The sequence below is a fragment of the Sebastes umbrosus genome, chromosome 15, assembly GCF_015220745.1.
Source record: "Sebastes umbrosus isolate fSebUmb1 chromosome 15, fSebUmb1.pri, whole genome shotgun sequence".
NCBI lineage: Eukaryota > Metazoa > Chordata > Actinopteri > Perciformes > Sebastidae > Sebastes > Sebastes umbrosus.
This window is the reverse complement of record NC_051283.1, coordinates 21194128-21215369: the sequence shown is the minus strand read 5'-3', so window position 1 is coordinate 21215369 and position 21242 is coordinate 21194128. Positions and strand designations below refer to the sequence as shown.

At 39.5% G+C, this 21242-nt stretch overlaps 1 protein-coding gene across 16 annotated transcripts in view; it reads left to right on the top strand.

The window, feature by feature from the left end:
- ptk2aa (protein tyrosine kinase 2aa) overlaps positions 1 to 21242 on the top strand; it is a 68533-nt gene that overhangs the window by 45285 nt on the left and 2006 nt on the right. For 7 of the 16 annotated variants that reach the window (XM_037794974.1, XM_037794973.1, XM_037794969.1 and 4 more), the window contains 19 exons: positions 2874 to 2930; positions 3884 to 3904; positions 5576 to 5673; positions 6687 to 6771; positions 6878 to 6978; positions 7308 to 7423; positions 8113 to 8213; positions 8592 to 8681; positions 8803 to 9007; positions 10053 to 10164; positions 10266 to 10340; positions 12407 to 12514; positions 12739 to 12849; positions 16136 to 16198; positions 16928 to 16967; positions 17616 to 17719; positions 18186 to 18194; positions 19919 to 20074; positions 20283 to 20363. In XM_037794974.1, coding sequence (XP_037650902.1) covers positions 2874 to 2930; positions 3884 to 3904; positions 5576 to 5673; positions 6687 to 6771; positions 6878 to 6978; positions 7308 to 7423; positions 8113 to 8213; positions 8592 to 8681; positions 8803 to 9007; positions 10053 to 10164; positions 10266 to 10340; positions 12407 to 12514; positions 12739 to 12849; positions 16136 to 16198; positions 16928 to 16967; positions 17616 to 17719; positions 18186 to 18194; positions 19919 to 20074; positions 20283 to 20363 — 1733 coding nt within the window. Of the gene's footprint in view, positions 1 to 2481; positions 2764 to 2873; positions 2931 to 3883; positions 3905 to 5575; positions 5674 to 6686; positions 6772 to 6877; positions 6979 to 7307; positions 7424 to 8112; positions 8214 to 8591; positions 8682 to 8802; positions 9008 to 10052; positions 10165 to 10265; positions 10341 to 12406; positions 12515 to 12738; positions 12850 to 16135; positions 16199 to 16927; positions 16968 to 17615; positions 17720 to 18185; positions 18195 to 19918; positions 20075 to 20282; positions 20364 to 21242 lie in introns of those variants that run through there. The other 9 variants (XM_037794968.1, XM_037794971.1, XM_037794972.1 and 6 more) reach the window with 6 other exon arrangements.

The following is a 21242-nucleotide window of genomic DNA, read 5'->3' as shown; positions in this document are numbered from 1 at the left end:
TTAACATCTTTAACAATGGTGCTGTGTGTGTATGTGATGTATTATGTACATACAGGGTGATTTAAATAATTCAGAATGAAATGAGCTGATGTGTTGTTTCTCATGTTTCAGTGATTGGAAACATGAATAAATCACCAGTAGCTTTAATGAGTTTTATCTGTTAGTAGCTCAAGTGGTTTACTACTTTAGTGTTGTGTTTTTAGATGTTTGTGTCTGAGTCTATTTGTGATTATTTTTTAAAGCGGATTACCGCTAAATTTGAAATATGTCTGCTTTTAACCACAAGAATGACACACAAAAAGCAGAATTTGGAGATTAAGTGGTATTTCTCTTTAAGGGAACTTCTCCAAATCTCTCTCTCTCTCTCTCTCTCTCCCTCTCTCTATACACACACACGCAAAATCATGCACACGTGTACTCGCGTACATTCATGCACACACAAAGTGGAGTAGGGAGAGGTTTGCTGGATTCAAGAGTGGGTGCATTCCTGGCTATAATGGGATAACTAGATCACACACACACACACACATGAAAGCGCACACACACACTATCCCTCCACTGAAAGCAGAAAGAGACAGAGTTAGACCAGTCAAACTTAGAAAGGGTTGATTCTTTAGAACAAATCCCAAACCATGTGAGCGAATATGCAGCAATACAAACAATTGACTTCACAGTACAAACTAAGAAGTACGTATAAAAAAGTAATCTGCAGATTTAAATGCAACAAACAAATTAGAAACACTGGATGGAAACACTGACAAGCAAAATTGACAAAAAAATAGTGTAATGTTTGTCTGTTGCTGAAATGTGTTTTAACGAAAAGGAAAACATGACTGATGAAAGCCACCTTATGCTGAACTGCTATGTTGTTTATGATCAGTTTATCTGCTGTAATAAAACACATTTTGGCAGCAGCAACGGAGTCACCAGAGCGTTTGCTTTTATTTCAGCTCATATGAAAGATATTTTTAGAGGCGCATTAAAGGCTTTCCTTTCCTCTCATGTGAAACATAAATCACGCAGAGCAACGGTTCAGCAAAAGTCATGCCTGTTTGATTACAACTTTAAACTTTTTCCAACCTCTTCTCCTATAGAATATTACACCTTAAAGCCTACCGTGTTTCATTCATCTTACCCTTAAAGGCATAGTTAGACACTTTGTTAAATACATGTATTTGCTTTCTTGCTGAGAGTTGCATGAAAAGATTGATACCACTCATGTCAGGTCTGTTAAATTTGTAGCAAATGTGGAGCCTGCAGTTAGTTAGTCTAGCTTAGCGTAAAGACTGGAAACAGGGAGAAACGGCTGGTCTTGTTCTTTACGAAGATTAAACAAACAAGATAAAACATGTTAAAGGTACAGTGTGCAGGATTTGGCATCTAGTGGTGTGGTTGCAGATTGCAACCAACTGAGTGCCCCTCCTCTCACTCCTCCCTTTCCAAGACTGTGGTAACGTGAGCCACTGAGTGCAAAACCGTGGTAACGGCATTCACCTCGCTCAGAGGCCATCCTTACCATAATAACACTACTTTAGGAGCAACGAAAGTCAGACGGCGACTAGCGGTACCACGATTTTGCACTCTACGACTCACGTTTCCGCAGTTTGATTATACACTAATGAAAACAGCTATGAATATTATATTCCATTTCTGCTAAAAGATCCCCCGAAATTTTACACACTGTTCCTTTAATTAGTGAGCTTTAGAGGTTATAGTTCGAGGAATTGTTTTTAACCTTTGGACAGAGTCAGGCTAGCTGTTCCCCTCTGCTTCCAGTCTTTGTGCTAAGCTAAGCTAACTGTCTCCTGGCTGTAGCTTCATATTTACCGTGAAGACATGTGAGCGGTATCGATCTTTTCATCTAATTCTCTGCAAGAAAGCAGATGTATGCATTTCCCAAAATGTCGGAACTATTTCTTTTAGCATTAAACACTTTTCAGTCCCCTTTACTACCATCCAATGTATTATTTTGACTGCCTTAACTTCTACTGCTTTCTTCGGCTTATTCTAAAAGGCTGATTATCTTGAGAAAGTCAGCCACAGGCTTTAGAAACGGATTTCTGATCAATATAGGGACTCGTTCCCACAGAGCCTGATAAATCCCGGGCAGAGCTGTGAGGGTAGCGTTCAGGACAGCAGCAGATGTTTGACTCTTGTTTCCAACAGCTGAGTCTGCACACTGATTTTATTTTAAACACCACCATCTGGTTAGGATAGACTCAGTCCATCTTTCCCTTCTCTCTTTTCCTGCTGGCTCTCTCCTCTCTGCCTATCTGTCTGATTCTGCACAGATTTGATCCTAAACGTTCCCATCTGCTTACATGACAGCTAGCCCCACTATTTCTCTCTCTCTCTGTCTTACTCTCTCTATTCGTGCCTCCTTCCTCCTGGTTTTCTCTTTTCTGTTCTATCTTTTCATTTTCTACTCGTCTCTCTCAAACTCTTCGTCTCTTCTCTTTTTCTTTCCCTTCTCTCCTCCTCCTCCTCCACCGCCACAGTTACTCCCTGCAGTCCAGCTGCTCTCACATAGACAGATATGCACAACACATGCTCAGCTGACACTCTCCGCCAAGTGTGTGTGTGTGTGTGTGTGTGCGTGCAGAGAGAGAAAGAGAGGAGCTACGTGGGTGTTGCTTTGCGCAGGAGTTGTCGAAACTCTTTAGTTCATGCTTTGTTTCTTAGTTTTTATGGTGCAGGTTTGTTTTTTACTGCACACGTGTTTGTGTGTGTGTCGGTGACCCTTCATACCATAGCGGACGCACGGTAAACTGAGCAACATGTGCATGATTTTCCTATTGTTTGTGTTATGTTAGACTTGCATGCATGTTCTCTTGCCTTATTTTCACACTGTTTTTGTGTATCTCTTGTTACAGAGACTGATGACTATGCTGAGATAGTCGATGAAGAGGACACATACACCATGCCCTCCAGTAAGTTCAATCTTCTCTTTCAGTCTAACATCTGCCAACCAAAGTACTCAAGAAAATGAGCTACTGCTGCACTGCTGCAAGTGAACTGTATAATAACTGCTTCACTGTTATTCTTCTGTCAGATGCATACGTTGTCAAGCAAACATTAATTTTGTTCTGCTGTCTAATAAGCCGTGTGGGGTGTGAATCTTTTCCAAGAAACACACACGCACAGGGAACGTCAGAGAAGTTACATTTAGTTAGGTACAGTAGCGGCTAATCAAATTCAAGCCAGTTTCAGCGTCTTCTATAAACAGCAGAGACACCGGCTGCAGGTCAGAGAGGCTACAACTCCGACTGTATAACTCCGGTTGGTCGGACACACATCGCATCTGTCAAATTCATTCATATGTTAGTGAAAGCCCTGAATGTGTTGGTTAGCTTGGCTATAGCCCTGTGAGTAATGGTGGTTTCAGCCCTCCGTTCCAATACATTTAATGTGGATGTTTTGGCCAGTACAAAGTAGTATTTGATTGCGTGGCCAGCTTTGAAAATGGACTGTGTTCTCCTTTCCTCCCGCAGTCTTTTTCTATCTTTCACTGTCTGGTTTTATTTCTTTGTCCGTCTTTTTTGGTCTCCTTCTTTCTGCAACTTCCTCTAAACAGACTTTCTGCAGACTTTTGACACATTTTCCTACTCTGTGCCTGTATGTGTGCCCATGTCATACTGTCTGCCGTATGTGTATACAATGAAGCTGTATTACAGTACTGACGATATAGCAAACCTGCTCTTTTAACCATTCTGTGGCAGCATTCATTCATTAACTTATTTATTAACTAAACATCAGGTGAATATGCCTGTATACGTGCGTCTCTGTGTGTGTTTTCTGAGCTATTTTCAATCTTAAAGCAACTGTCTGGCTCTCTCCTTCTCTTCATCTCTCTCTCTTCCTCTTTCTCCCATCGCCAACACAGTCAGCTATGGAGTAGTTGAAGGTAAAACTCCCCGTCTCTCTCTCATTCTGTCCCACCGAATTGCCTTGAGATTTTATATTTTTGTGCATATTTTTCTTTGCCGGGCACTTGATGACGCTGTCGTCGGCCTTCCTCATTAATTAGTGCATCTTTCTGCAAGTTAGTTTGTACATTTAAACCTAACAATAACCCATTGATGTACACGAGTAACGGTATCAATCATGTGGCTTTTTTGAGAAGTCAAAAGGAAGTTTTCTTTCACCATGAGTGTCTGGCAAAGAAAAATACAAAGACTCGACGTACCTAATATCCAGATTGTTGTTGACTTGTGGCTGTGGTCGTTTTTTTAGTGCAGTTCATTGGGGTCTTCTTGTGTTGAAAATGAAAGGGAGGGCCAATCCATAAACAATGCAAGATGTTACTTCACAAATAGTTTAAACAGAAGTTTCCGCAGACCTCCGGAGCTAAACAATCTCACAGTATTTGCGTTGTTTATTGGCTTGGTTCTCATTTCACCATCCTGTTGGTTAGGACGTTTTCATTTCTTTATCGTGATTTATTGTGGTATGTTGTTGTTGTTGTTTTTCAGTCATCTGTGTTTTGTGTTTTGTGCAATTGTTAATTTCCTGCAAACAAACTTGAATGGATTAATTGCAGTTCTTATAATGGAATGTGTTTCTGGTTATACTGTTGGTGTTTGTGTTTATCTGTTCGTTGAGTCAAATAGCCAAAATTAGTTTAGCCCGACAGATGAGTAAACTTGTACAGGATAAGTTCCTGATGATCAGTGTCCTATGTAAACCTCTTGAACTCCATTTTTACTGCGGTTGTTTGGCAGCTGACATTAATACACCTGTGTAGAAATGTTTCATGACCTTTTCAACAAGGCGGAAATATTTATGATAAAACATAAATGTCAAAGCAGTCGGTTGCATAAACAACCGCTTTCATTCAAATTCTTTTGGACATACTCACTGAATATAAAAGGTTACGGCAGACAGACCGTATCGAATACACTTCAGATCCAGTGCATCAGTTTGTGTCAGCCTTTTCAACATTTCACTCAAAAGATCCAGATGTTCTTTTCAGCTTTCCAAACTGATTTAGGAATGGGCTCTTCATGTTTACATGCACAGGAGCACTACAGATTTTTATCTAAGTTAAGGATCTAATTCAGAACAACTTGTTTATGTGTTTCCCTGTCGCCCCCCTTTTCACTGTGTCAGTATGCAGGAATACACTGAAACGATAATGGGACTCTGGTGTGCGTGTGAACAGATTTACATTTTGCCTGTTAAATGGGTTTACCCTATGTTGGTGTGTTTGTAATTTTGTGTGGTAGTGTGCATGTCAAGTTCAGGTTTGTCTAGTTAGAGGAGAAGGGAATATAATCCTGGGTCTAAATGTTTTTTTGTATCGTGTTAATGGTTTATTTTAGTCTGATCTGATAGCCAGTGGGTGGGCTTTACCAAAAAGGATGATCATTTTTACTGCCTGAAAGTTAGACATCATTTCAAAGCATCTTAACCTGCTACCATCCAAATAGTCTTGTCCTGGTAAGCCCCATCCATGTGGTCCGAGTAAAGCATGTCAGATGTGACGGGTGTTTCCAGTGTATGAAAAACAGCAGGTTAAACGTATAAATCTCACTCTTCTTTTCCTCTCTTCTTCTTCTCTCCTCCTCTCTCTCAGCGCGGGATTATGAGATCCAGAGGGACAGGATAGAGTTGGGCCGCTGCATAGGAGAGGGTCAGTTTGGAGATGTACACCAAGGAGTCTATAACACCCCGGTATGTGGAAACACAAACAAACACACACACTCATGCATAGGCACACTTTTTGCGTACTCACCAATAACTCATAAGACGTACGTAGGATAAACAAAATCTGTTTGGATGTTACTCTATTATCCTGCTAAAACAAACCATTGTAATTTTAAAAGTATTTTCAAGTCTGCACTCTATCATTAAATAAAAATATTAGATTACCTACAGGTTATTATGATAAACTGAACATATTGAGTTACAAACGTTTTGCCCAAATTAAGAATTTAAAGTCTATCGTAGTCAGAGTTTTTAAGAGTTTTGTCTTTTTGTTGAATCAACCCTTTTGTGCCCATTACTGACATTTTGTATTTCCTTTGGTGGAGGTGTTCTTTAAGCACAAATGTGAAGACATTTTCAAAATCAGTCAAACTGTTTGGCTGAAAAGTGAGTTTTTTGTATCATACTGTGTCTAATATTTGGGCACATGATGGGACTACTGTTTTTGCAATAGACTCCATTATATTTTAGGAGAAATCCGTAGTCCCATGTGCCCAAATACTAGATATAGTATGATAAGAAAATGGCTGTATCTCAAAAACTACAAGGAGCAAAATCAAGTATTTGGTATCTATGAACTCAGAACAAGTTGAATATCAAAGATATTCACACATATGCAGTTTAAAAAAAAACATGTAAGCGTTTTCCCTAATTTTTCAAAAATCACGACCTTGACTATTAATAGAAGTGCTGTTTTCATCTAAAAATGTCAAAGTTGTACTATTAGCCCAAAGTATGTCTTTACCAAATTTCAAGACTTTTGACGAATCAAAACAAATGTTGTGGCATTTTTCCTTCATCGTAGTAAATATAGTCTTTGGGCACAAATGGGTTAAACATTAATTTAAACATTTTATGTGATTTTTGTTTGCAGTATTTTGATATAATATTGATAACAAATAAATTACATTTTGTGACACTGATTTCAACCCCCCTTATTATTGTATTATTTATAATGTGCTAACTTGTGTGTTCTTTAGGACAAACCAGATTTACCTGTCGCCATTAAGACCTGTAAGAACTGTACGTCAGACAGCGTCAGAGAAAAGTTCCTACAAGAAGCATGTAAGACCACACTAGTTCTTTTTTTCTTGACTTATTAGCAAACCATGACTCAGTTCATACATACAGAGTGTGTTAATGTGTGTGTGTGTGTGTGTTTACCTCCCAGTGACGATGCGTCAGTTTGACCACCCGAACATCGTTAAGCTGATCGGAGTGATCACAGAAAACCCTGTGTGGATCATCATGGAGCTGTGTACTCTGGGAGAGGTACGCCTGAGGCTGTGTGGATAACACATACGGACTGAGTAGAGTAGAGTGTGTCACTTCTTGTCAGTATACAGAGGAAATTGTTGAGTGTAAGTAATGATGGTAGGCGCTGAGGAAAAGCCTGACCTGGAAACTTCTTATATTAAGAAGGAAAAAAATCCAGTTTACACTTGAAAGTTAAATACTTCAAGGTGAGGATTTACTGACAGATCATTATCAGTGTGAGATGGTGACATGTATTTACGTAGTATCTCTATAAATACACTACATAAAACTATTTCCCTATCTTTACCCTCTTTTTCTGTCCATCTTTCTCTCTCTGTCTACAGTTACGTTCGTTCCTTCAGGTGAGGAAGTACAATTTGGATTTGGCCTCTCTCATTCTGTTTGCCTACCAGCTCAGCACAGCGCTCGCTTATCTGGAGAGTAAACGCTTTGTACACAGGTACACACACACACACACACACACACATGCACAAGATAGATTAACCAAGGAATAACTGGGCATATGATTGCATGTAGGTGTTTGGTCTATAAAATGTCAGAAAATGGTGAAAAATGTCTATCAGTGTTTTCCAAAGCCCAAGATGACATCCTCAAATGTCAAAGATCAAAGATAATCAGTTTACTGTCATAGAGGAGTAAAGAAACCAGAAAATATTCACATTTAAGAAGCTAGAATCAGAGAATTATGACTTTTTTTCCTTACTAAATTACTCAAACCGATAAATCGATTATCAAAATAATTGCCGATTAATTTAGTAGTTGACAACTAATCAATTAATTGTTGCAGCTCTAATTCAAAATAATTAACCAGGACAGTTTCAAGAGTTTAAATTCATAATGTAATCTTAAAATAAAAAAGGAGGATAATGTCTTGTTGCTTGTTACGGACACTAAATGTATTGTTCTGTTGTGCGTTTATTTGCGGTAACTATATGTTGCATACATTTTACTTAATTACTTACTGAGATAAAGTGACATATAGTGCACAAATATGGGGTGGTTTTCAGGCACAGCTGTGGTGTTGCACAGTACATCTCTCGTGCTCTTTGATAGATATTTGGCATCTAAGAAATAACAAATAACATCTGTGATGATTTAGGCCTAATGACAGCCGATATTGACTTACAGGGACATCGCAGCACGCAATGTGTTGGTCTCTTCAGTCGACTGTGTGATGCTCGGAGACTTTGGCCTGTCACGATACATGGAGGACAGCTCTTACTACAAAGGTACGCATACACAGCTTTGTATTATGTTATGACACAGAACAGTGTTCACTAATGTTTTAAAGGTATCTAAGAGACCATTTTCAATGTTGTTGCTTGTTTTCTGAGCAGCGCTGACTTCAGACCAGTTTGTTGTCCCAGTACCTCTTCTAGTTTTGTGTATGTGATCAACTTTCCTTGTTGCCAGTACTTTACCGCCACCAACAGGTTACATCAGGATACTGCACTTTGTCTTGACTTACTGCACATGTTGGCATGTTATGAAAACAGTGTCTTCTTCTAGTCTCTACCTTCTGAGGGATTGCAAAATTTAAATGTAGTCATAAAAATCGTTCTGTATTTTTATAGGTAATATTAATTCTGTGTTTGTCTTTTTCTCAGCTTCTAAAGGTAAACTTCCCATCAAATGGATGGCTCCTGAATCTATCAACTTCAGAAGATTCACCTCAGCCAGTGACGTCTGGATGTTTGGTGAGTTCTGATCATTTAAGTGTGTTGTGTTAGTTACTGTTACTGGGAGAAAAAAAATGAATCATGTGAGAAACAGTCCCTAAAGAACTATCTGTCTGTTTGTTCCTCTGCCTCTCTGTAGGCGTGTGCATGTGGGAGATCTTGATGTACGGCATCAAGCCTTTCCAAGGGGTGAAGAACAACGACGTGATCGGCAGGATAGAGAATGGCGAGCGGTTGGCTATGCCTCCCCAGTGCCCGCCCACCCTCTACAGTTTGATGACCAAATGTTGGTCGTATGACCCCAGCAAGCGGCCGCGATTCACCGAACTCAAAACACAACTCAGGTAATTCAATGTTCTTGTCAGTTTGTGCTTACAAGTCCTTGTGTGTTGAATATTGACTACATGAAAGGCCTTTATAACCTTTATATCTTTTTTTGCTTTAGTTCCTATGTGTAGTATTATTACACATACATTTTTATCATCGCTGTATTAAAGGTAATCAGAATTGGGCAGTAAATATCCATATCCCAATAATTTATTGTATTAATTGTTGTGAAATAATTAAATAAATGGTCATCATAAACAAATTCTATTGGTAAAATAAAGAGCAAATATGGATTAAAGTTGCTCAATATACAGCAAAGACTTTTTTCCAATACTTTTGTTTTAGTTTGATGAATAACAGTCTTTTTTAGCATGTGATTTTGCATACATTAATTACTGATTATTGCCCAGCAGGAATTCTGATACCTCAGTGTATTTATCATAAACTAATCACAGTAGCCTCTGTCATTTTGTGTAGGATTGCATGATTTTGAAAAAATATCCAATTGCAATTATGTTGACTGATATTGCAATTGCAAAATGATTTATGATATAAGAGAGATTGATCATTTTTACATCATTGTTCTCATTTTCATTTGAAAACATATTAAAATGATTATGGTGTGATTTTTGCGGGGGGTCTGTACTGAACAAAGATGTTTTCTTGAGTCTGTAGAATATGATGTGTAGGTCAGGACGTCTCTGCAGTGCAACAACATTTAATTTAAAATGGTATTTTGACACACATTTCACCTTTATCAAATATTGCGCCTCTTGCGATTTGATTTAGATACATTTTCAATTAATTGTGCAGCCCTAATGTTGTGTCCTTGGTGTTGTTAGAGCTAGTTTTTCTTCAAATGAAGAAGAATTTTCTGATGGATTTAATTTCCTCGCATAATAAAGATGTTATAAAGTTTCCCCCACTTTTTGTCCAAAAAAGACCTGTTTGATTTATATCCTGTACTGAGAAACAAGTTGTTTTTTTCCTATTGGTCCACCTTTTTAGATAAAGAAGAAGAGCACTTACTAAGATGCGTCCTTTGTGTATAACTTTTTCCAGCACCATACTGGAGGAAGAGAAGCTCCAAATGGAGGAAAGACTTCGAATGGAGATGAGGAGACAAGTCACCGTGTCCTGGGACTCTGGAGGGTCTGATGAAGCACCGCCTAAAGTAAGATTCAATGATCTCTTTCTGTTTCTCTCTGATTATTTTTTTTGTATTTCAGTACATGTCTGATAAACACAAACCAACCGTTATCTTTCTGTCTGCAGCCCAGTAGACCCGGTTACCCCAGTCCTCGTTCCAGTGAAGGCTTCTTCACCGGCCCCCAACTCAACCACTTCCCGGTACAGAAAACACACAAACACAAACACACAGCTCTTGTAGTGAGAAAACTGTGCTCTTCTGTTCCCTCTCGACCACTGTGGCTACAGCAGTGTTTTCCTCTGACTTCCAGAGGTTTTAGGCGGCAGCAGCAGTGTGCAGGGCTACAGAGAGGAAGAATTCAGGACTCTATAAGGTTTTAAAGAACAGGAAGTCTTACAGGAATCTTTAAGAACAAACATTCTGTAACCTATTCAGAAACAGTCATCAAGGAAAACACCACTGATACTTATTTAAGAAAGATAAAGTATCGGGAATAGATAATAAAATAAATAAATAAATGTGTTTTTGTGGTAGTGACTGCATACTCAACTCATAAGATTTATGATCATGGTGAAATGCACTGATCTTATCTGTGTTAATTTAAATAATTTCTTGGGTTACAGTATGTGTTTTCATTGTGTTTTTCTGACTTCATGTTCATGTAAAGTCAGTATTGAGTCTGAGTTAACGTAGAAGACAGACTGGTGTTGGACGACAGCGAGCGTGCGCTGCATGTGTCAAAGTCAGTAAGAGAAATGTGGAGGCAGAGAAAACGAGAGAGACTTTCAGTGCAGTTATTCCTCTCCTCATAAACCCAGCAGACAGCAGGCATTTCCTGTAGTGCTAAAAGCCACACACACACACACACACACACACACACACACACACACACACACACACACACACACTCACTAATCAAACCCACTCTGCAGCTCGTATGGCAGTAAGCAGTTCTCTCTCTCTCTCTCTCTCTCTCTCTCTCTCTCTCTCTCTCTCTCTCTCTCTCTCTCTCTCTTTCTCTCTCTCTCTCTCTCTTGTCCTTATAAGGAGTGTATAATTATAACTGCTATTCAAGTCAAACTTGATCATATCACACGTAAGAATAACATCTGTATATTTTGGTAGCATGTGTTACACACCAGACTGAGAGCAGCTCAAGAGCTGTACAAGAACTCCCATGATTCTTTGAGGCCAAATCAGGGCTTGTTATTACTAATAATGCTTACCTTTGGTGTTACTGGGATTCTCTGCTGTTTCACCTTCAAACATTTACAAAAGCACGGCTCTGTGACAATTTTAGGAATATTATGATTTTTGTGTTCAAATTCAGACAGGGAAGAATAAGACAGTTTGATGTATTCTCTAAGGAAATATCAGTCAATTTACACTGGGTATACATTTATATGTATTCCTTTACAAGACATGTTTTTCATGCATTTCAAAAATGTTCTAATTTCTTTTGTTTTATTGCTTTTAGTTGAGTTTTTCTATTTTCTCCAATGCCAGCATTTGTTTTTCACATCCCAACAACAATTTTGGAGTTGAAAAATGACACTAACAAACTATAATCTTACTAAGTTATGAATAGTTTTATACCGTATAAAGGTAAATAGTGGGAGCCTTGGCTTGATCAGTTGATGTATTTGCTTATTGTTGCTTATGGTTACTCATATTCTTACTCATACTCTTTAGAATTTGGTTTTGTGTCATCAAAACAAAGTATGTAAGAAGGGTTCCCCCACTATAGATTCTTCTTATAAGAGTTGTTCGATTCCGACACTACTATTGGAAATGCCTCTGATACAGCCTAAAATGCTGGATCAGGTATCGACGAGTACGCAAGTCTATGTACCGATCCGATATCACGTTATCATATAATTTATCAGCTCATTTACGCTACACAGGAACAACAACACTCACTACCCGATCAGTACATCCGATCGGTACCACTTCTCCTAAGGATGGGTTTAATGCAGAGGTCAAATGTCATGTAGGTTTATGACGAATATAATAAAAGTTTCTTTCTCATCTCTGTTGAGAGTTGCACAAGTGCAGAACCGATCAGGCAGGTGCCTGCGGAGAGTGTTAAGTTAGCCAGAGCTAGCAAAATATCAGCAATTTGGCAATATTTATAATACTCAGTATCGGCCGATACGCAAGTTCAGGTTTCGGTATCGGGAACAAAAAAATGGTATTGGAACATCCCTACTTACCATTATTGACCATGTTTTATACTCTCTCTCTCCCTTTGTCTGTCCACCTCCAGCCATCAGCACATGGTGGCGTGGGAGGAGTAGGAGGCAGCTACCCTCCTGGTGATTCCTGGAATCAACACAGACCTGAACACACTGCACTGTGGAGCCCCAGCATGGAGGTATGCACAATCACTCATAAAGGAATTTTGACAGGAAAAGCCCACTGATATTACATCTATTTTATTATATATATATATATATATATTTATTTATTTTTTGATCAATCACGTATCAGCATATAAAGATGATTGAGGTGATCATGTTGCTGTCCTGAACCTGACAAAAGTTTTGAACTTGATTATTTAGAATGACTAAATGTAAGAAGCACCTGTGTTTTCTACAGGACGGTGGATGTGTAGGCCAGGCTATGATGGAGGAGAGGCTGATGATGCAGCAGCAACAGATGGAGGACGACCAGCGGTGGCTGGAGCAGGAGGAGAGCTTCATGGTTATGGTAATGGTGTTTATATGCAAGCTACAGTTTTCAGTTTTTGTCTGTGGACTGTTGCCATATTATGAGCAAAACATCACCTCTAGAAACAGATGCACCTTAAAAGGAAATGCCAGTATTTTTAATTGAGGTCCTTCTGTCTGTCATCATAATACTTTGCACTCAACACCTCCTTTGTAAAGTTTTCCATACTAATTTTAGATGAATTATTTCAAATGCTTGTCTGTGAGTTTAGTCCAAACCTAATACAGATGGTTTCTATTGTAGCTACCTAGATAGGGATCTGCTTCTTGGGCAACTTGACAGCTAACCAAACTTGCGTTAGCTGCCGTGGGACGCTTTTTTCCACTTAGTATAACTCCTCTATGTGTGTTGTTGTTGCCAGATGAGCTGCAGAATATCTTTTTCAGATCTTTGATGAGATAAATCAAGCACAACGGAGCCAGTTCAGTTCAGACACTGGAACATCCCCAAAAGGAGCCAAATCGCTACTTTAGCAAAACAAGTCTGTTTTTCTCCTCTCTTCAGGTCCAATGGTTTATCCTCTTGCTTTGATGGGTGTTTTTTTTTTTTTTTTTTTAAGCCAGGTGTAGGAGAGCTGAAGGACGGAGAGAAAAACACAGAGATGAGTTATGAGAGATGGGGAGAGATGTCCCCTCTCTTTTATTTATTGCTTCACAGAACAGGAAATCTCTCAGGACAGACCTGGCAGACTGAATAGCCGATATCTTACTTGTTATTTGGTAACCCCTGGGTGTAGTGTTTTTCCCCCGGTGGCCTGTATGTTCACTTGATTCACCAATTCCTCTCTGCACCCGGCATCATTTCTAAATGGCTCAACTTTATGACCCTGAACTTTTGCCCTCATGGAAATTGACAAGTGAAAGGAAGCTCCCTTCACAGAGGTGAATAAAATATCCCTCGAGTTCATCCATCAGTAGAAAGACCTGTTATCAAACACATTCCTGACACATGATACATGGCAGACTGTGTAACCCCAGCCTGTTTTTTTTCCATTCCCCCTGATCCACCACCAATAACACCACAAGTCAGTTTATACGAACAAGAAAGTCAGTGTGGTGAATTCTAAATCTGTTTATCTTTATCTTAATCTGACTTTTTAACCACACCGACTAATTGTGAGAGGATTATTTTTCAGGACAGTGTGGATTATGAACTCTCAGAGTGGAAATCTGTGTAGCTGTAGCCTACTGCATCATCACTTTGTGTCGACCTTCTGTCATTCAATACTATAAAGAGTTTATAGCCATAAAAACAATCCTCAACCCTTTATTCAACCCCTTTATTTATAGCGATTAATCGCACATTTTTTATCTGTTCAAAATGTACCTTAAGGGGAGATTTGTCAAGTATTTAACACTCTTATCAACATGGGAGTGGGCAAATATGCTTGATGTATGCAAATGTATGTATATATTTATTATTGGAAATCAATTTCAAACACAAAACAATGACAAATATTGTCCAGAAACCCTCACAGGTACTGCATTTAACATAAAAAATATTCTCAAATCATAACATAGCAAACTGCAGCCCAACAGGCAACAACAGCTGTCAGTGTGTCAGTGTGCTGACTTGACTATGACTTGCCCCGAACTGCATGTGATTATCATAAAGTGGGCATGACTGTAAAGGGGAGACTCGTGGGTACCCATAGAACCCATTTTCATTCACATATCTTGAGGTCAGAGGTCAAGAGACCCTTTGAAAATGTTTTTTTCCAAATTTGTGTTAATGCGTTATTATTACGTTAACTTTGACAGCCCTAGTAAGTATCTGTATAATACATCTGTAAAGCTTTCAGAGGGGTGACGGCATAGAAGCTACTTTTTTAAGCTTACTTTTAGTTGTTGTATTTATCAAGTTACTTTGAATGTGAGCTTCAGTTCAGGTCTAAAACAATGTTGAATCTTGGTAACAAAAAGCAGTTGTTTATGCTCTGTGTGCCGTGAGTGGTTTCCAAGTTCTTCCTTAAAAAGCAGAAAACAGTAGAATAAGTAGAAGATCCCAATACTTCTACCACTACAGAGTACCGTCGAAATGAAAGGCGTTCCGGTGAAATAAGCTAAACTTTGTGATAAACTAAAAGGAGGATCAACAGGAGAATGAAGGAGAGTGAAAACAGAAGAGAAGGAAAGTAAGGCCTGAAAATAAAGAGATGGAAGTTTGCGAGGAGGACAGAAGGAGGGAGAAAGGAAGTGGGATTGGCAGGAGCCGTGGAGAGGGTGGAACAACGAATCACCCATCAGAGAGAGAGAGAGAGAGAGAAAGAGAAACAGCGAGAGGGGAAACAGAGGGAGATGCAGATAGATGGAAAAAGTGGGAGGGAGAAACAGACCGAGGGAGAGAAACAGAGAGGAGAGTGAGGCGGTTGGATCTTTTCTCTGCGGCTCAGTGGAGCTTTTCCTCCTCTGGAAAAACTTCTTCTTTTTCTCTGTCTGTCTTTCCCTCTCCCTCCATTCTTCTCTGACTCAGTTTTTCTGTCTCTCTCAGTCTCATCTTCCACATTCTTAGTTTCCTCTCTCTCCTTCTTCATCAGCCTTTCTCTCTCTTAAGTTTTTTCTCTGCTTGCATCTCTGTCTTTCTCTCATACTTTCTGTCCCCATCTCCGCCCTCCTTTCGATGGCCTCCACTCTCTGCTTTCCTCCTCCCGTCTTCTTCAGCCTCTATTCTCCCAGGATGCATCTCTTCAAGGCGTGCTTCACCAAGACGGTACTGAAACAGAAAGAGAGAGGGAGATGGAGTTATGCTTGGGTTTTGGTGGTGCAGATATGGACAGAGTTTTGTAATGTTATTGTTTTCTGTAAACTAGTTGGCATGAACAGGCTGTCAGGAAGTTATTTGAGTGGATGGGATTGTGTTTATCTGCTGCTCTTCATCCTTACTTGATGATGATGATGATCACTTTTTGAGGCAGTGTAGATTTTGCTGGTTAATTGTGCATTTTTTTTGTTGAAATGTGGTGTTTAGTTAGGAAAGGATAACTACAGCTGCTATGCGTCGACTTTTTATTTCTGTAACCTGCAGGTGGCTGTCAGACTGTTTTTTGATACTGTGTTTGGTTTTTCATATTTTCTGTTTGTTTGTGAATGCCCAATGCTTTTCATCAAATCAAATCACAATGTCTTACTTAGTTTATTTTAATTTATTTTATTACTTAACTGGAACTACCTGCAACAACTTCTACAGTAATGAAAATTGCTTCAAAACACATGCTTAGTTATGTTTTTTAATATATAAAATATATCTCTCTGTCTCTTCCCTGCAGAAGGCAGAGGCCAGAAACAGCAGAGGAAGCATCGACAGAGAGGACGGCATACTACAAGCACCGGTCAGTCATTGTGTGTGTGTGTTTGTGTGTGTGTGTGTGTATGTGTTGAAACTTGCATTGAAAATCGGTTATTTACCCCCTCCACACACTGATGGAGAGAGGAATGCTAAGCTAAAGGTAAATCGGAGTCAAAGTGTAATTGGGTAAATGCTGAAAAGAGAGGGATAGAAAAAGGGAAAAGGAGGAGAAATCTAGCAGATTATAGCAAAGAGGAGAAAGATAAAGAATGAGAAGGTGCAAGAGGGAGGCCGAGGGAAAGTATTCAGTCCGACAGACAGAGAGAGAGAGAGAGAGAGAGAGAGAGAGAGAGGGGAAATCCAGAGACTGGGAGAAGAAGAGAAAGTATTTCTGTGTGTGTGCCAGGGAGGGGTACTGCCTACACACCAACCACATGACCACAGAGGGCTCATGGGAACTTTAAATCCAGAAGCTCTACACAGTCCCATTTTACTGTAAATGTGTTCTGTCTTAAAGCTATTCTCAGCGTTGACCTTATCATCTCCTCACTGTATCAGCTGTAACTGAGTAGTGACATCGCTGGAGGGAATTCTCAATATGCAATAACAAACTGTGAACGTGGAATATTTTCAAATATTTAGCTGGTGAAATCATTGACTTTTTGGCAAAGTGTATCCTCTTGTTTAAAGAGGTTCTCTCTATTTAATAATGATTAAAGACAGCTGAAGGTTTAACCTGTGTGTCTATGTGTGTGTGTTTCTCTCTGCGCAGGGTGGAAGCCAACACATCTACCAGCCTGTAGGGAAAGCAGGTGAGAGAACGACCATACAGACATACTTAAAGGAACAGTGTGTAACATTTCGGGGGATCTCTTAGCTGAAATGGAATATAATATTCATAACTATGTTTTTTCCATTAGTGTATAATCACCTGAAACTAAGAACTGTTGTGTTTTCGTTAGCTTAGAATGAGCCCTTCATATCTACATAGGGAACCGATCCTCTTCACAGAGTTTGCCATCTTGCTCCACCATGTTTTTTACAGTAGCCCAGAATGGACAAACACTGACTCTAGAGAGAGCCTTTCACGTTTTTTACGTTATCTGAAGGCCACCGTAGTTCTCCGAGTGCAAAACGGCAATATTGCCAACCACCGTCTGACTTCTGTTGCTCCTCAAGTAGTGTTATTATGGTAAGGACGGCCTCTGTGCGAGGTGAACGGTGTTACCGCAGTTTTGCACTCGGCAGCTCACGTTACCGCAGCTTTGGAAAGGGAGGAGTGAGCGGAGGGGTACTCAGTTGGTTGCAATCTACAACCACACCACTAGATGTCGCCAATGCTTACACACTGTACCTTTTTAAAGTAACATTAAATGGAGTCACATACTTTCCACCACTGCACACCATCATACTTATCTCCATAATACATACACATCATACTATCATACTCCTTTTTCCAGAACATGTGGCTCCTCCTAAGAAACCACCCCGCCCTGGAGCTCCTGGTCACCTAGGCAACCTGGCGAGTCTCTGCCCTGTGGACAGCTACAACGAGGGAGTCAAGGTATACTCAATATGCTATGAACAATAAATCTCCTAAAATGACATAATTTGTGAACACAATTCCTTCACTTTGCTGTTATTTAGCCTCTTTCCCATTCTAGCTTATTGTTTTTGAGTTGACTTCAACACTATTTGTCATTTTACTGGTGGGTTGCATGCTGTGCCATGCCATGCCTTGCCTGTGGTTGGCTTTGGCCCTAATGTGCTGTCCCTCTTCTCTCCTCCCTTTACTCTTTCTCCCCCTCTCTCATTAACATCCATGCATTTGTTTCCCTTTAACACCCTGCCATCATCTTATTACTCATCCTGCTTCTCTGACTTGTCACTCTGCATCCATCTATCCACCAATCAATCTGTCAAATACTCTCCCCCTCCCATCACGACCCCAATCCCCTTCAATCTCCTCCCTGTCAAACTCCCCATCCACCCAACCACACCTCCCTCCCATCTCCTCAACCTCCCCATAGCCGTGGAGGGTAAGCTGATCTCTGTGTTTGTCTGTCATCACAGTAGAGTTAGCTAATAGTTACCAGTATCATCATGTGCAGAGAAGCTTCATGAAGCTTTCTCAATTATAGTTATTTTTCTTTACCAGAGACGGAACAAAATATGACATAACAAACAAAACATTTGAGCATGGAAGTTCATTCTTGACCTGGGAACAGTATTTGTGACAAAATAATCTCATCTGGGGCTTTCACATGCATCTCATGGTCATGAGGGAAGTTGGGGAAGACTGTGAGATGTGGTTGGAAGCTCCAAAACGTTGACCTCGGAGTTATTATTTTGACGCAAATACAACATTGTTAGCTAGTTCCACCATTCCCCATTTAAAGCAATGGATAGTATTAATATTAATTAGTATTAATAAGCTGGCTTTAGGTTTGTAGTCGTAGCCAGAGTGTCGTGAAAAATATCCCTGGTAAAGAAAAATAAAACCAAACTGTAAAAGTCATCGTACTGTTTTTTTCTTAGATCAATAGAAGCATTGTAAACTGATCATTGTACTGTATGTCTTCCATTGCATCTTTAGATGATAATATAGTTAAATTCATGTTGTTAAATAAGTTCCAGTGATTAACTTATTATACAGAAACTTTTTCTCAGTAACATGCCAACATTTAATGCACAAAAACTGATTGTGGCTTCAGGTGATTTTTCATTTAAATCAAGCTCTCCACTGAGGCATTTCCTCAGAGCTCTTTCTCATTAAAGTCGTAGCCTACAAATCACTTCAGCTTTAATTATGTCCCCACATTAAAGGCTGCAGCTTAAACAAAATCAAATCAGCCGGGTAGTTTTGTGAACATTAATTAAACTTACATTAAGGGATTTTAACCACAAGGGACCAGAAAAACAAAAACAAAGATATGTGTCAACAACTTGTCAACTTGTTAAAGTTGCAAAAAAAAATTACCTTAAACATTCAGCAGGTACACAGAGCTTATTGGTTTAGCACTCCGAACAACGCTTTCACATTACACTGAACCATTTGATTTAACATTAGTAAAAACAAAAATATTGCTTAAAGGTGATAAATACAAAATTCAGAGCATATCTATTGACTCCACATGGCCCGGCTGAGCCGTCATCATGTCTGTACTTTGAGGTCTGTACTTGTCTGTACTTTGATGTAAACAAGGTACAGACAAGCTCGGATTATGACACACACGGAGGGAGAGTGACTTCATTCTCTGCTCAGGTAGACATTACTCCTCTATATCTTTACATAGCAAATAGTTGTTTGCTGCTACGGTATATTGATACTCTGGATATCTAATAGAGAACCTTTAATTCAGGTTGAATTTGAGTCTGTCACTAGAAAACTGACCCTGTCTGTCTGTCTGTCTGCCTGCCATCACACTGTACTAACAACCCGACACACTGCTGTCATAGTAGAAAAGTCAAGATATCTAGTGTGTGTCGGTAGAAATACATGTAGATAGAAATAATCTGAGGTTTGTCTATGTGTGTGTGAATCTAGTCAAATAGTGCCCCCCAGTGTTGTGTGTGTCTAACTACAGTCAAGTGTGTTGACCCTGTAGCTGAAAGCTGAAAGATATTAAGATATTATATTAAGATATTAAGAATTAAATTTTAACTAGTAATACTATTTCTAAAAGGAACTCTTTAAAAAAACGTGCACATGTTCTGTTTTTAGTGTCTCATTGTAACGGTCATACTTTCCTTATTGGTCCAGTTGCAGCCTCAGGAGATCAGCCCGCCCCCCACGGCCAACTTGGATCGCTCTAACGACAAGGTGTACGAGAACGTGACAGGATTGGTTAAAGCTGTGATCGAGATGTCCAACAGGATTCAGCCTGCAGCCCCAGAGGAGTACGTCCCAATGGTCAAGGTAGGATCTATATTCACTCTCACAGGAGCAGGAGGTACAACTCAGTGTGGTACTTTATTTTAGCTTTGAGGAAACAAATATAATGCTACACTTTTCTATCCCTTATTTGAAAGTGTTAAGACACAAGTTAAAGATGCATCATCAACAGATTTAAAAGTGAATATTAACTGAAGACTGATGCATAAGTATGTGTGTGTTTGTTTGGTAGGAGGTTGGTTTGGCGCTGAGGACTCTGCTGGCGACGGTGGACGAGACACTTCCTGTGCTGCCAGCCAGCACACACAGAGAGGTAAACACACTCACTCACACTCAGAAAATGTTATAATGGAGGTCAGTTTCCCTGAACACTGTAACACACAGTGCCTTTAGAGTAAAATCATTGGAAGAATCTAGCTCATGATGACTCTAAGGGCGTTTTCGCGATTGCCCCCCTCTTTCACACCTGATGCGAATCATATCCGAGACTACCTTTTCAAGTGGATCTGGGCATGCATCAATGAGCCGTGCCCAGCTACGGTACACAGTGTTCACACAAATCAAACGTTCTTGACTTTGGAGTCAAGTGTACTCTGATCCGGGCCCGGGTCCCCGATGTGAAAGCCTCCTTACAAAAAAATGTTTTCGTGCCATTGCAAGTTTATTAAAACTATTTTTTTTAAGGCTGTCAATCGATTAAAATATTTAATTGCGATAATCGCATGATTGTCCAAAGTTAATGGCGTTTAATCACAAATGAATCGCAGATTTTTTTATCTGTTCAAAATGTACCTTAAAGGGAGATTTGTCAAGTATTTAATACTCTATATATGCTTGCTTTATGCAAATGTATCTATATATTTATTACTGGAAATCAATTAACAACACAAAACAATGACATAGGAGCAATATAAGTATATAGGGACTAAAAATGAGGGTACAGCATCTCTGGTATTACAGCATCCATGTATGTTTTAAATGATTTTTTAAAATTGTCTACTGTGACTTTAGGAAGGTGCAATATTGAAGGCTCTGAACATCCACACAGATGTTTCCATTTCTGGCTAATTCAACCTCAGCTCAGGTTGAAGTTGAGTGGAGCGTGTGTTGTAGTGGCCCAGGCGCTTTATTCTATTTGTTTCAAAGTTTCTTTTGACTGATCATCTTTGGCATTTTGTTTGTGTTATCACAG